The 16,680-nt window shown below is 35.4% G+C and overlaps 1 protein-coding gene across 1 annotated transcript in view; it reads right to left on the minus strand.

Annotated features, from left to right (window-relative positions):
- The window catches only part of LOC101891098 (uncharacterized), a 185,693-nt gene extending 169,226 nt beyond the window's left edge, over window positions 1–16,467 (minus strand). The window contains exons 1-2 of the mRNA XM_020039913.2: window positions 15,263–16,467; window positions 7,143–7,289 (exon numbers count right to left, since the gene is read on the minus strand). Of these exons, the coding sequence (XP_019895472.1) occupies window positions 7,143–7,289; window positions 15,263–15,826 (711 nt within the window). The 5' untranslated portion in view covers window positions 15,827–16,467. The remainder of the gene's footprint in view (window positions 1–7,142; window positions 7,290–15,262) is intronic.
- Between the last annotated feature and the right edge of the window lie 213 nt (window positions 16,468–16,680).

Genomic DNA, 16,680 nt, shown 5'->3' on the forward strand with positions numbered 1-16,680 from the left:
GAATTAAAATAATTTCGGTTAATAATGCCGCTAAGTAATCAAAATATAAATAATACCAATTTTGTACCCCAACTTCTAAATTTGAAATAATACTGATAAAAAAGGTCGCTTAAATCGTAAATATACCGAATATCAGGATATGCAGCTATAAGGGGGCTATACGAAGAAATATAACCTTTTATTGGAAATTGTCAAGATAAAGATAATTCTGTTGAAAAATTTAGCTGAAATTATCAATATAACGAACATTTTGAGGCACCATGCTGTGGTTGTTATACGAAGGGGTGGATTCGCACAGGAAATTTTCAGTCAAGGAGGCAGTACCTGTAGCGAACTACAAATACCAAATTTGAAATATCTGGAGGTAAAGTTATATGTGGTCTATACCAACTGTAAACTGCCGCCTTCTTTCAACCACTACTTAGCCTAGAGCACACAATAGGCCTATATTTGCTTAAGTGTATGCTTCGCCCCTCTTTTCAACCAAGCCTAACAGAATTCAGTATAGAAACAAGTAAATCAAATTTGGAGAAAATCGGTTCAGATATAGAAATAGCTCTCATATATATGTTTCATCCGATTTGGAGTTTTAAGTCCCTCACAAGCGTAAAATGTACTCAACAAGAATGATATTTAGTACCGTACATCAGATACAGCTCGAAAATACCTCTATCAAATTTTATCGAGATCGGATCTGATTAGGATATAGGTTCCCATATATATCTTTATCCGATATCAGGTTTATTGTGCACCAAATGGCTAATATCAGCCCGAAATGGACTGAATTTATCCTATAAATCATTACTTCAAAATTGTAAAAGAGTTCAGATAAAGCTATAGCTCCCATATATATGTTTCATGCGATTTGGGGTCTAAAGTCCCTCGCATGCGTAATATGCATTCCACAACAATGATCCCTGGTAACAGCTTTCAGACAGAGCTCTGAAATAAGTGTATCAAATTTTGTCCAGATCTGTTCTGATATAGATATAGCTCCCATATATATCCTTAACCGATTTCGAGGTAATTGGCACCAAGTGGCCAATATCAGTCTAAATGACCTGAATTTTGGCACATCTGATCGAATTCACTCTAGAAGCAAGTACATCGAGTTCAGAGAAAATCGGTTTAGATATAGCTATAGCTCCTATACACATGTTTCATCCGATTTGGTGTTTAAGTCCCTACAATTCGTAATATACCCTCCACAACAATGATATTCTATAGAATTTGGAAATAAATCTGCCAAATTTTATCGAGAACGACCAAGATTTGCATATAGCTCCCATATATATCCTTAATCTGATTCAGGTTTGTGGAAAATAATGGCTTATATCAGTACAAATGCAGTGAATTTGGGGACGTAGGTTTCCATTTGGTGGAACTCGGTTCCAATATATACTCTATAGCAAACTATAACTGCTCTAAATGTTGATAGGTGGTATGATCTATTTGAAATAAATTCTTTCGCTACGGGAGCTTTACTAAATATGCATAGTGGTGTAGGGTAGACGGTCCCACCTGACTTTTGACTTTTCCTTATTGGTTTTAAAATTCAAATTTTGATTCCTGTTACTTTTATTTATAAATGGTGGAGGGTATTGGATGTTCAGTCCTGCCGAACTTTTTACAATTTTTGCTTCTCAAATTTCGGTGGGTAATTTAAAATTACATTTCTAGTTGTAAAACCTTGTATATACCCTCTTTATATACAGTTGTATATACATATTCATGGGTCCACACCATGCAAGTTTCACAAAAATCTACAAATTGGATGGAATTTAACAGTAACCATAGTTACGTATACCTCAAAAAATTCGCGTAACAACTCGGATGCCGATGATGCCCCTATTGTGCTCTCGGGTAATAATAAGAAAACATACCAAAATTACTTCGTTGAGCATGTAATCATGACAAAAGAAACTGAAATAAAGTGCCATCGAAAAAAACCCAACTCAATATAATGAAAATAAATGTGAATTTAATCGAAATCTTGTACAACCGAATGAACAATTCATTTCGGTCGAACTAGTGGAAGCGGAACACGACATACAAAAACCAAGCAAGTGAAGTGAAGCCCCTGGTATGCTGATTGAAATTTACTGTTGTGTGCGTGCGTGTGTGTTTGGGGGAGATGGTAGTAAATGGTTTGGGAGTGGTAACGTTTTGCCAACGACATGCCGTTACGAGCCATTATAAAGGTAAATACAAACGGTAAATTGTGGAAAATGAAGCCAGAACAAGATCAATACCATGGAAATTGGAACACCCTCTGGGCAAATCTTACAAAGCAAAAGAAGGGAAAATGAACACAGTCAGTCGCATATATTTGTAAATAAGATTTTGGAAAGGATATGGTAATATAGTCCTTCTCAATGAGTACGAGGATATTGCAATGAGAATTGTGTTTTTTCTTTCCTTTGTGGTCACTCACCATCCAATGATTGTGGTTAGCATGTGTCCTACACAGAGGTGGTCTTTTGGGAATAAAGTGGATATGCTTTTGTGCCTTCGTTTATTTAAGTTATATGAGACAATCGTGATGAAAGTCTGCAATGTAAACAAGCGAACAGAGGCTTTAGTCGGCAGGGACAAATATGTGATATTCTGACCAACAATAAATAATATAAGTCAAGCTTTCTGTAAATCTTGTAAATTTTCAATTATTAGGGATTAATTACTTATTAAGAGGCCATATTTTGTTATTGCAAAGCTACAACTTCGAATAAACCTCTCATATACAGGGTGAGATAAAAAAAACTGCAACCAACTTCAGACTGCTAAGCCATTCGTCCGCAAGCTGTTAAAATTGTTTCAGTCACAGCTCATTATATAGTTTATAAGCATACAAAAGCATTTTGGTGAGAATTTTCCAGAACAAAAAGTTATTCGTGATGGAAAACCACAAGTGATGGAGCACTCCAGATGGCTATTGTTAGAGCACTCTAGCATTTAAATGTGAATAAATGGTTTGTGTCTCGTGCTCGTTACCGTGATGCTGGTAGCGTAGCCCGTCGACAAGGAAGTGGACGAAAGAAAACAGAACCATCAGAAGAAATCGTTCGAAAAGTAAAGATGTGACTTGATCGAAACCCGCACCGCAGTGGCCGAAAAATGGCTCGTGAACTGAACATATCGTAATATTCCATTCGGCAAATAATGAAAAGGGTTAAAGCAATTAAAATTCCAAAAATTGCAATAACTTACACCGCAACAGAAAGAAAATAGACTCAAAAGAGCTTAAGAGTTGCTTCGTTTGGCCGAAAGTGGTGAACTACCGAATTTGGTTTTCTCGGATGAAAAAACATTCGTTGTCATTCGCAACATTCGCAGTTTGTAAACAAACAAAATGATCGTGTTTACTTCCCAAAGAAGTCAGCTAAAAAAGTGTACCTTCGGTGGGCCACCAGAACTCAAGCGCCGACAATGGTGTTTCTGTGGGCCGCCATAACAGCCGATTATCGCTCTCCGCTCTTACTAATCGACCGAGTCATCAGAATAAATGGCGAATGTTATCTCAAAAATATTGTGGAGGGTGTACTAAAACCTTGGGCACGCAAACATTTTGGCCGCAGATCTTGGATATTCCAACAAGACTCAGCACCATCGCACTCAGCACGCGTCACGCAAGAATGGTTACAAAATGAGGTTCCTCGCTTCATTTCCAGCGCACAATGGCAACCAAAAACCCCGGATACCAATCCGTATTTTGGAATGCAAGGTTGGCACTAAAAAATACCAAAGTGTTGATCACCTGAAGCAAGCGCTTCGCCGGGTCAATGGACCAAAATACCGCAGAGCAACATTCGGCCAGCGTGTGACGGTTTCATTGGCCGTTTGAAGGCCATAATTCGTGCCGAAGGTAACCAATTCGAACAAATCTAAACTTATTCTAAGATTTGATGTAATTTCCGAAATTTTTTGCTTTCATTTCATAAAATTTAAAAAAAAATTAAAAATAATGCATTTGACTTTGTTGCAGTTTTTTTATCTCACCCTGTACATGGAAGCAATATTTCCCCGAATCGTGCATTCGATTATGTACGACTTTAATCAAAATCCCTGGGATTTCGGGGAACTGTTATATGGGCCATTTTTAAACTTGGCCTGAGAATCTTCGAGATTGACAGAAGAGTGCTCCGTCTAAAGTTTATGATTTCTATCACAAATCGTTTAAACTGTAACGTGTTTTAAACAGACAGAAGGAGGGGTGGACAAACATAGCTGGAATAACAAACGTAATATACATATAATATCGTAGAGGGTACGTCAAGAGAGTTAAAATATTGCGAAGGAAGGCAGTTATGCTATTCACTTTATGCCAGATATCATTACGAGGATGCAACATGTTTATACCCTCTACCATGGAAAGGAGAATACATTAATTCCGTTTCTAACACCTCTAAATATTCATCGTACACCCAATGAAGTATGTCTATATAATGTTAGACACCGACAGTGATCGAAAATCAGGACCATTTAGTACTTTTCGAATATTTATAGTACACATTTGCAAGACCACCACAAGATACCAACAGAGACCTCAATATCAAATTTTGATATTCCAGCTCCATATTTTCACTCAATACCAAATTTAGTAACATTAAGTACTTTTCAAACAATTCTAGTACTCATTTCCAAAATCACCTCTGTAACCACAAAAACCCAAAGTGACATTTATATCAAATTTCAACTCCATTCCTTCACCTAATACTAAATTAAGTACTATTTAGTAATTTTCGTACAAATATTAGACGCATTTCCAAAACCATCATCAAGTCTTAAACACAGATACCATCAGTAATCGAAATATTATATTTCAGAATTTGATCTCTATTTCTTCATCCAATACAAAATTTAGTACCATTCAGTATTTTTCATACAATTTTAGTACACTTTTCCAAGAGCACCTATTCACGTCCAGGCTACACATGAACAGCGTCCCTAATACCGAATTTCATTTTTCAAGCAGTATCTGTTCACTCTAAACCACATTGTTCCAAATATAGTACCATTTAGGTCATTTCGCGCTCTTACCACACATTTTCAAAGCCACATTTATATATTAGACTTGCTTCAGCCTTGATTCTCATACCAAATTTCAAGTTTTTAGCTCTATCCGTTCAGATAATAAATAGTACTATTTTAGTACCATTATAGAACTCTTCGTGACCTTTCAGTTTGTACTTAGAATTCTCCCTTTGATACATCTATCCTGCATTCCACTAGAGAATCTAATTTCAAATTCTAGCTCGTTCCATTTGTTTTACAAAATAGTACATTTTTGATAAATTTTAGTACTTTTCGTATCCTTTTAGTATGTATTTCCAAAAATCCAACCTTATCACGCGCCTAATAAACATGACTAATCTCCGTGCAAAATTTCAAGAGTCTAGCTTCGGCCGTTTTATCTGGGTGTTGATTCTCAATCAGTTATTTTAATTCTCAATACCAAATTTAGTACCACTTGGTACTTTTTTTCAAGTAATGAAAATTGTAGCACCTTTAGTACGGTACGGTACGGTACGGTACGTATCTCCAAGACCACCTCCATATTTCAACACAGCACCACCAATTCTAATCCAAACACTCAAGTTTGTACCATTAATTTTTTACCATTTACTACCTTTTGTATTATTTATTTCCAAAAATAATTCCAAATTTCAGGACTTCAGCTCCAAATTTCCAAAACCACCCACATGACCCAAGCATATACTCCAACAGTAATCTCAATTCCACATTTCAGGATACCAGCTCTACTTGTTCAGCCAAATCCAATTTGTACCGAAGTTAGGCCCATTTAGTACACATAAGTACAAATTTCCATAACTACCTCCTTGTGTGGGATTTCAGACAATTCCATTGAAAAACGTGGCTAAAATCATCAAAATACAGAATATCGGGGCGTACCGTTATATGGGAGCTATACGATATCTTGGACCTATATAGACAATTCTCTTTCAGGTGGTAAAGTACTCACAAGGTACTCCTTGTGTGGAATTTCAGACAATTCCATTGAAAAATGTGGGGGTACCGTTATATGATATCTTCGAACCTGACCTGCCTGCAGACAAAAGAGAAATCTGTGCAAAATTTTAGCTTCCTATCTTAATTCGTTTTGACTGTAGCGTGATTACAACAGACGAACGGACATGGCTAAATCGTCTTAGAATTTTACGCTGATCAAGAATATATACACTTTATTGGGTCTAAAATGATTATTTCGATGAGTTACAAACGGAATGACGAACTTAATATACCATCCATTCTATGTATGGTGGAGGGTATAAAAAGCCTTATCGGACATCTTCATACTAAGAGAAAGACTCACAAACATTGCCAGATTCTAGCTTCAGTCGTTTATAAATCGTTAAGTCAGACAGTTAGTTCATTACTTAAGCCGTTTATTAGTATAGATAAACTAACTTGCAAAATACTATCGGTACCCAATTTAGTAACGTTTTGTACTTTTCGCACCTTTTGAGAAAGGATTTCGAAAACCCTTATATTTTCTCGCATCACCGCCTCAAAGTAGACCGTCAACCAAAATTTCAAAATGTTTGCCTCAGCCGTTTGGTCTAGGCGTTGATGAATCAGTCAATGACTCAACTCTTTTAATTTAAAGATAAAGATAAGGATTCTTCTGATAAAATAAATTCTTAATTCTTATTTTAAACTACAGACTTAAAACTGGTGACCTCTGTCATTATTGACGATGTATTTATGCCCTACAAAGTTGATTTTTAATACATATTGAATTTATTTTCTTTTCATATCCATTTTGAAATATCTCACATATGTATATTTTTTGAGACACGTTGCAAAATATATATTTATGTATAAAATATTCTTTTGTATGAATTATTAAAAATATTCAATTAAAATAATATTTTCCATTTGAGGGAAAACATTGAAGTGCATAAATCTTTCACAAAACAACGACAAGAGAGAGATAGAGAGAGAGCGTGGCAAAAAAGAAAGAAAAAACATTTCCGAAAAATCCAACAATCATATCCTCAATCTATAAAGTACATGTACCATACATATACATATATGAATAAGAGTATATATTTGTTGTACTACACATCTCATGTCAGCTGGTATGTTCGTGTGTCTGTAATTTATTTATGTCCAATACCAACCTCAAAATTGACATCACCATGACTACGTTTGTAGCTATTTCTGGGTACATCATACTGTACTAAATCATTTCCAGAGGCCATGTTGTGATAGCCAAAGCCATAGCCACCAGTAATGGAGTTCTTTGTGGTATTCGCTGAGGAGGAAACCTGCAAAAGAAAAAAAAAAAACATGAAAATGAAAACGAATTCGAATTCGAATTTATTGAGAGGCTGTACTGCTGGTGGTGGTGTTCGATGGTATTGGTCATTTGGACGGAACTCATTAAAAATTAAATAAATTGATTTTGGGTCAACCTGTAAAAAAATAAAATAAGTTGATGTGTGTGTGTGTGTACATGTGACGTCTTATCGACAACAAATATTGAACTTTGTATTTGTTTTTCCATTTCGTGCGGTCATTGAACTCTTGTACTAACTGGCGTATATAGTGCGGATGTTTTTATACCATACACCACATAATGGTAAGGGTATAATGTCTTGGGAAGGAAGCGAGATACACCCATAGTTACTTTGGAGGATCTTACTAAAATCACTTTCTGAGTCGATTTATGCATATCAGTCCGTCCATGTATTCTTGCGAACAAAATGCAAGTCGCATTAATTATCTGATTGAGATGACATTTTATAATCAATATTTGTTTGGCCCAAGGACGAACCCTGTTTAAATTGGTGATAATCGGATCAGATTTCAAAATGATTAAATACATTGTAAGGAATAAATCTAGATGGCGATTAAATTAATTGTTATAGATTATCTACGTCACTTTCAATATTTGTAAAATTACTTTTACTATTAGGTTATACAGATGAAGCTATATGTAAACTGAGTTGAAAACGAATTCTGGGGTTTCTTTCATCATTAAAAAGCTTTAGAATAGGAAACGCAAATCTTAAAAAGAATTTATACCCCGATTTTTTTCTGGTTTGAATCCAAGAAATATTTAACGTGATTTTAGCGACTTTTTGTTACCGAAATTGTTCAAAATTTCGTATATAAAGTTTGTAAAGGGTCCTACAGCCTTCGACAAAAAATTATGTATGCAGGTTCACTTCTTCGTATAGCCTCCACATAACGATACCACTCGATATTCGCTAACCGAAATGGTAGAATCCATTACGATCCCAAAAACGTTGCTTAAATCGTCCAGATACCGAATATCGGGAGGTACTGAGAACATGTGGACCTATGTAGACAATGTTCTTCCCCAGGAGGTAAACCTCGTTAAAGACTTTAAGTAGAGAATTTTTAACAGTTGTGTTAGAAAATGTGATCTACGTCGTCAAAAATACCGAATATAGGTTAATACCTTTACATGAGGGCTACAGACGTTTTACAACAAAAGGTAGAACCTTTTATAAAATCTATTAGTCGAAAATGTGGTTTAAATTCCTAAAATACCGAATATCGGGAGGTACAGTTATATGGGGGATATAAGAAAACGTGCAGCTATATAGAAAGTATTCTAGCATACCAACTTAACGTCCTAAACACAATCTTCTTCCCCCAATATTGCCAACACAATGTGCCCTACTTGTGAAAGTATTTCTGCCTTTTGCAAACATCTGTGAATCTTAAAGCCAATTGAATGTACAAGAAAAAACAATAACAAAAGCAACAGCATTCCAACCATAAGCCTGAATGTAAATTGTCTGCGAACGATAATAAATGAATGTCGTAAAGATAAGATGACACAGGCCAATTTCGAAAAAGAACATGTTATTCGATAGGAAAGCAAAAAAAAAAAAAAAACATTATCCACAAGTTAATATTTTCAAATCCTGATCCCAAGTTGCAAACAGGACGATGACATTATCTTCACAGTACCTTCTCAAGTGAATATGGAGTTGTAGGACATGCTAATGCCATTTGGTTTTGCAACACGTCCCGAATTACAAATGAACAGATTCTGTTACTGGCAAGCAATGGTGTTTCTAATGGCAATTCCATTTTATGTGCGGCTACAGAAAGCCAAAAAAAAAAAAAAAAAGTGAGATAAGACTATTTGGAAATTACTTTGCAAGGGCGGGAAATGTAATGTTATCATTGAATTGTGTGTCTTGAAAATTGTTATCGATAAGATAAAATAGAAGATGAGGGGTTACAAGGAATCTGTGAAAATAAAATGAAAAAAAAAAAATTGTTGTATTTCCTCAAAGGTGTTTCTGTGATAATTCTTTATATAGGGTGGCTTGATGTATTCAGGCATTGAACGAAATATTGTATTGGAGCTATACAACAACCTTAAGTCACATTAATATTATTTGTTTAATTATTTTGCCACTAATTCATATGATTGGCTAGACCAAATTGTTTCAAAATTCACCTTTAAAACAAGTTAAAAATTAGACGTTTTTGTTCTGCTTTTTACATCCCACAACACTATAAGTTAGGGGTATATTGGTCCTAGATCCACGATGTTACATATAAATCTTCCTATCTAGCCGAGTCAACCTTGCTATATGTATTCGTCCATCCGTATAAATTTGTGATCACGCTTCAGGTCGAAATTATGGTTCGATCCTCATGGCATAGCGTTGGGGTTTATGATGAATGGACCAAAAAAGGGGTTTATAGTGAATTGACCAAAAACAGAACATAGTTATTGATTTTGCAGTTGCTCTGCCAATCTTCGCGGTATTTTGCGAGGAGTAAGAGTACAAGACAAGCCAGAGAGCAATTTGAAGGGTGAATATTTTTATCCTGACGAAATCATAAGTACACGAAAAGGTCACTTCTGACGTTACTTTGATGCTGACAGCTAAATATGTACGACTTATAAAAATAAAAGAGAAGTGAAATAACTGACTGACCGAGAATCAACACCCAGAGAGAAACGTCTGAAGCTAGAATCTTGAAATTTTGAATCACTGTTAGTGTCTAGGAGCGAAAGATGTGGATTTGTGTTGGATGTGCGAAATAAAGGATACAATCCGATTTTGGTCAAATTTTATAAAGATCGTTTCAGCCGATTTCGGGTTAATTGTGCACCAAATGACCAATATCAGCCCGAATGGCCTGAATTTTGGCCCATCGGACCGAGTTCACTCAAGAAGCAAATACATCAAATTTGGTGAAAATCGGTTCAGACATAGCTATAGCTTTCATCCAATATGGTGTTTAAGTCCCTCAAATGCTAGATATCAGATAGAGCCAAGAAATGACTATTTTCAATTTTATAAAGATCGGAACTGGAAATAGCTCCTGTATATATTATTATCCGATTTAAGGTTTGTGGTGCACCAAATGGCTAATATTAGCCCGAATTGTTTTCACTTTAAACCGAATTTCTCCGATATATATGTTTTAACCGTCTTTGTGCATTTGTTTGCAACATTGAGAAGGAAGTGAGATAGGCCCATAGTTACCTTTGAGGATCTTCATAGGATAACTTTCTGAGTTGATTTATGCATGTCATTGCGTCGCTTCGTCCGTCCATGTATTCTTGTGAAGAAAACGCAGGTCACATTTATTATCCGATTGAAATGACATTTTGCAAACAATATTTGTTTGGTCCAAGGACGAACCGTATCGAAATTTTTGACAATCGGATCACCTTATTAGATATAGCTCCCATATAACTTCAACCGATTTCGGGTTAGTCGTGCACCAAATATATATATATATATATATATATATGTATATATATATATATATATATATATATATATATATAATATATATATATATATATATATATATATATATATATATATATATATATATATATATATATATATATATATATATTATATATATATATATTATATATATATATATTATATATATATATATATATATATTATATATATATATATATATATATATACATATATATATATATATATATATATATATATATATATATATATATATATATATATATATATATATATATATATATATATATATATATATACATCCTTAATCCGATTTCAGTTTTATTGTGCAAATAATGGCTAATATCAACCCAAATGGAGTTTCAAGAGGACGTTTCCACTTTGTGGAACGCGGCTTCAATAAATATTTTTTTTTAATATAATCCTTCTCGAAGTGACATCATGTACTCTATAGTAATGCTATTTAATGTAAAAGATTAAAATGTCTCCGTCACATTAAGTGAGAATCGATTCCGGATTGGATATGCCTCCTATATAGTTATAGTTCCCTCTTTAACCAAACAATTATTATAATTGTACTTTTATTGTACAATTATTTGTCCTTTGGATTCTGTGTTCCTAATGACAGAAGTGACGCATACTTCTCGAATGTTGGAATTTCACAATTAATGGACTTATTTTTACATGAGTTACTTAGCAAATTGTGAAAGGTATAAAAAGTTTGCTCCGACCGAACTTAATTGCTTATTTACATGTTTTTATACCATCCACCGTAGTATGGAGTGTATATTTAGTTTATCATTTCGTTTGTAACACCTCAATACACATACAAATACACTTTTAGACCCCACAAAATATATATATATATATATATATATATATATATATATATATATATATATATATATATATATATATATATATATATATATATATATATATATATATATATATATATATATATATATATATATATATATATATATATATATATATATATATATATATATATATATATATATATATACTTTATCAGCATAAAATTCTATGTCCATTTGGTCCGTCAATCAGTTCGTTTCTTGAAATCACTCTATCTTCTTAACGAAGTAAAGTAAGTTGATAAACTTTTTCTCAGGTGTGTCGCAGGTCTGCAGAACTTTGGTATTCAAAATGGGCTACATGGGTCCACGTTGTGGTATAGTCTCCATTTAATTTGCTTTAAATTGACAGCATATGTTCCCATTACGTAAGAAATATCCCTGCATAGAACTGTCAATGTAGCTCTAAGTTTTGGTATAGTTTCCATATAAGTGTCTTTCCAAATATTCGAAACTTTTTGATGATTTGTATCACCCTTTTCACCGGAAATGTTTTAAATTTGGAATTTCATGTTCATAATGGGTACTACATCCTATGTCAGAAAATTGCTAACATAGGTCAACGCCTTCGTCTAACCCCATATAAAACAGTACATCCCAATAATCTGTGTTTTGATGATTTTAGCGACATAATTCACTGGAATTGTATCAAATTTCGTATTTGAAGTTCCTACTGGGAATTACCGCCTGTGACAGAAAATCGCTTATGCAGGTCCAGGTTTTCTCGTACAGCCCTTACAACGGTACCTCCCGCTATTCGGTATTTTGATGATTTTAGCGACATTCACCAGCATTGTTTTAGCTTTTGTATTAAAATATCGTAATGGCCCATGACAAAAATGTCTTATACAGGTCCACGCCTTCGTATAGGACCCGATATAACACCATACTATGGAGGGTAAATTAATTTTGTCATTGTCAGACAGAAAATTATCTGTTCAGGTCCACGTCTTCATATAGCCCCCATATAACGGTACCCCCCGATATTCGGTATTTTTATGATTTTAGCGACATTATTTGTAGGGATTCTTTCAAATTTCGCATGTGAAGTTCGTAATGGATACTTCAGCCCATGCCAGAAAATTGTCTGTGCAGGTCCCCGTCTTCGTATAGCCCCCATATTCGGTATTTTGACGATTTTAGCTACATTATAAACAGATTTTTCTTCAAGTTTCGCATTTAAATATTGTAATAATTTATGACAAAAGTTGCCTATGCAGGCCCAAGTCGTCGTATAAGCATTCGGTATTTTTAAGATTTTAACAGAATTTTTAACGGTATTTTTTTTGGAAATTGCCAAATTTGTACCAAATGGTGGAGGGTATTAAAAGTTCGGCCCGGCCGAACTTACAGCTTTTTTACTTGTTTTTTATACCCTACACCATACTATGGAGGGTATATTAACTTTGTCATTCCGTTTGTAACTCCTCGAAATACTCATGTCAGACCCAACAAAGTATATATATTCTTGATCAGTGTAAAATTCTAAGTCGATTTAGCGATGTCGGTCTGTCTGTCTGTCCGTCTGTCTGTTGTAATCACGCTATATTTCGAATGAATTGAGATAGATGGCTAAAATTTTGCACACATGTTTATTTTTCCAGTAGGCAGGTTATGTTCGTAAATGGGCCATGTAGGTCCACGTTTTCATATAGCTCCCATATAACGGTAACCCCTATATTCGGTATTTTGATGATTTTAGCGACGTTATTCACCGGAATTGTTTCAAATTTGGTATTTGATATTCGCATTGGATACTACAGCCTAAGACAGAAATATATATGTGCAGGTCCACGTCTTCGTATAGCCCCCATATAACGTCACCTCGCTATGTTCGGTATTTTGATGATTTTAGCGACATTATTAACCGGAATTGTTTCAAATTTGGTATTTGAAGTTCGTTATGGGAACTACAGTCTGTGACAGAAAATTGTCGGTGGGGGTCCAGTTTCGAACTTGAGTATGATAATGGCTTATGACAAACAATTCATATGTATGTCCACGTCGTATAGACCCCAATATAACAGCTATATTCGGTATTTTTAAAATTTTAACAGAATTTTTTAAGGATTTTATTTTTTGAAAATTTCCAAATTCGTTACAAATGGTGGAGGGTATTAAAAGTTCACCCGGCCGAACTTACTGCTTTTTAACTTGTTTTCTTTAAATTTGGACCTCTATGTCTCTAATCACAAAAATATATCGATTTTAAAAGTATTAGTTACATATGGTGGAGGAATGGAAAACCCATTCCATTCCGTCCGTTAAAAGCAAAAGCAAAAATGTCTCCCGACATTTTTGCTTTTGCTCCACTGTCAGAGAGGGGTAGGGTTTTAAGATAGTCAGTGATTACCTTCAATCTCTGTTTATAACCTACACCACAAGGTGGTCAGGGTATTATGTCTTTGTGCATTTGTTTGTAACAGGCAGAAGGAAACGAGATAGACCCATAGTTCCTTTTGATGATCTGCATAGAATCACATTCTGAGTCGATTTATGCATGTCCGTCCGTCCGTCCGTCTGTCCATGTATTTTTGTAAACAAAGTACAGGTCGCATTTATTGCCCGATCCAGATGAAATTTTGCACAGATCATTTGTTTGGCCCAAGGACGAACCCTATTGAAATTGGAAATAATCGGTCAAAATTTAGATATAGCTCCCATATATATCTTCGTCCGATTTGCCTTTTATTGTGCACCAAACGTGTAATATCAGCCCGAATTGTATGGAATTTTGCATATTCACCCAAATTAGGTCTGAAAATATGTATGCCAAATTTGATCGAAATCGGTTCAGATATAGCTATAGCTCCGATATATATTGTTCATCCGATTTGTTATTTTTGTCCACCGCAGCCGTAATATGCACTCTGCAACAACAATATTTGGGGAAATATATCAAATGCAGCTCAGAAATACATTTGCTAAATTTTATCGAGATCGGTTCAGATTTGGATATAGCTCCCATATATAACTTCGTCCGATTTACCTTTTATTGTACACCAAACGTCTAATATTTGTCCAAATGGGATGGAATTTGGCACTTACGACCGATATTATTCATCCGATTTGTTATATTTGTTACCCATAACCGTAATATGCACTCCGTAACAACGATATTCAGGGAAATATATCAAATACAGCTCAGAAATATCTTTGCCAAATTTTATCGAGATCGGTTCAGATTTGGATATAGCTCCCATATATATATTTATCCGATTTCAAATTAATTGTCCACCAACTGGACAATACAATTCCGAATTTTAAAGATAAAAATGCTTCGGCATATTTAGTCCTTTGAACTTTAAGTTATAATCATAGCGTGTATGATTGAATTCTCCCATAAAATCTTTTAATTGTTATGTGGAGCTCTACTAAATTAGCAAAGTGGTGTAGGGTATCATAAAGTCGGCCCCGCCCGACTTTAAGACTTTCTTTACTGGTTTTTGTTATAACTTTGATTTATAATTGTGCCCTGTGGTCATATATACTTTAAATAGGAAAATAACGGTCTACCCTCCTGCTTTTTCCAACCACCCCTGAATATTGTCAAATAAATGCCAATCACGTCGAAAAGATCTAAATAAAATGCAAATGAAATACATGTGTACACATATAACTTACCTCAAATTTTTGAAACCCAAGCTCAATATCGTACATATCCAGTTGTTCGCTAAAACGTCTTCTATATCGCACACCATCCATGCTGCCCCCAGCTGCCGTATCGTTGACCACACCGCCACCACCACTGCCCATGGCCACCAATGTGGACACCGATGTTTCCGTCGTGCCAGGATCATTTGTAATAGTGACATAAATGCGGCCACTGCCGCTACCACCACCACCACCATATCCATCGTTATCATGATTGCGTTTGTGCATGCGTATGCAAATGCCGCCGCCATCGACCCCATTGTCCAATTCGTCATCGGTGTCGGTGGTACAATCACCAGGTGTTCGACTGCCACTGGCCAGACCACAACCACCCTCACTGCTGCTGCTACAATTCGGTGAACCCTGGCAAGAATTCTGGCCACAATGCCGAGACTTGTGACGTTGGCTGTGACGATGGTGTTGTTGGTGTTTATCGCGATCCCGCTGACCGCGAGATTTTTGTAAAACACTCTGTCGACAACGTGTACCACAGGCAATTGCTGATATCTTACTTGCATAATAGTACATAGCCATGTGTCACGTTTTGGTTGGAACACACCCTCGACGATGGTACATTGGGCTACGCTACGCTTTAGATACGCGCCAACGCGTTAGAATGCGTTCCCAAGTGTCCTCGTCCCAAGGCTACTAAGCAAACAAACGAGAAGCCAAAGGAATTTCCGAAAATAAATGCTGTTTGCCGCAGAAGATGTGGGTGGGAAGATGTGTTGCGGTGGAGAGGGGAGGGTAGGTTGGGGGAGATAACGATGTGTTTGGTTTAGTTTGTTTGTTGAGGTTTTTTCTGCTAGGTTATGTTGAACAAATCAAAGAAAGGAAACGGAAACTGAAAAGGTTGCCACTCTTCCGTTTTCAATTTAAGCGTTCGATTATGGTGTCGACGTTGTCGTTGTTGTTGTTATTTGTGTTGATTGCTATTTTCACCACGTCACTGGTGATGTTGTTGTTGTTGTTGTTTGATATTCTTTTTCAGCTTGATTTTTATGGTTTCACTGAGGTCATGCTTTGTGGTCTTCCTGTGATGGAAGCTGTTGCTGTTGTTTTTGTTGTTTATTGACAAATGATGTTAATGTTGTTACGCTTTCTAATGCCAAACGCGCACCCAAACTCACGTAAATTATTTCACAGGTTCACGTTTCCGTTACGTTAACTATGACTTCAACACACACTCACACACACACACACACTTTAGCTAGTTGTGACAGCATGATTGTCGTCGTTGTCGTCGCAGTGACTGTTCTTTTTGCTATCGTGTCGTCGTTCCCGCGTTAGTATTTGCAGAGTCATGACATCACGTAACTTCATTGAATTTTATATCATCACTTGATGTCGAACATGACACGTAATCGAATGTTAATTATGTTTATGTT

The sequence above is a fragment of the Musca domestica genome, unplaced genomic scaffold, assembly GCF_030504385.1.
Source record: "Musca domestica strain aabys unplaced genomic scaffold, Musca_domestica.polishedcontigs.V.1.1 11, whole genome shotgun sequence".
NCBI classification, from domain to species: domain Eukaryota; kingdom Metazoa; phylum Arthropoda; class Insecta; order Diptera; family Muscidae; genus Musca; species Musca domestica.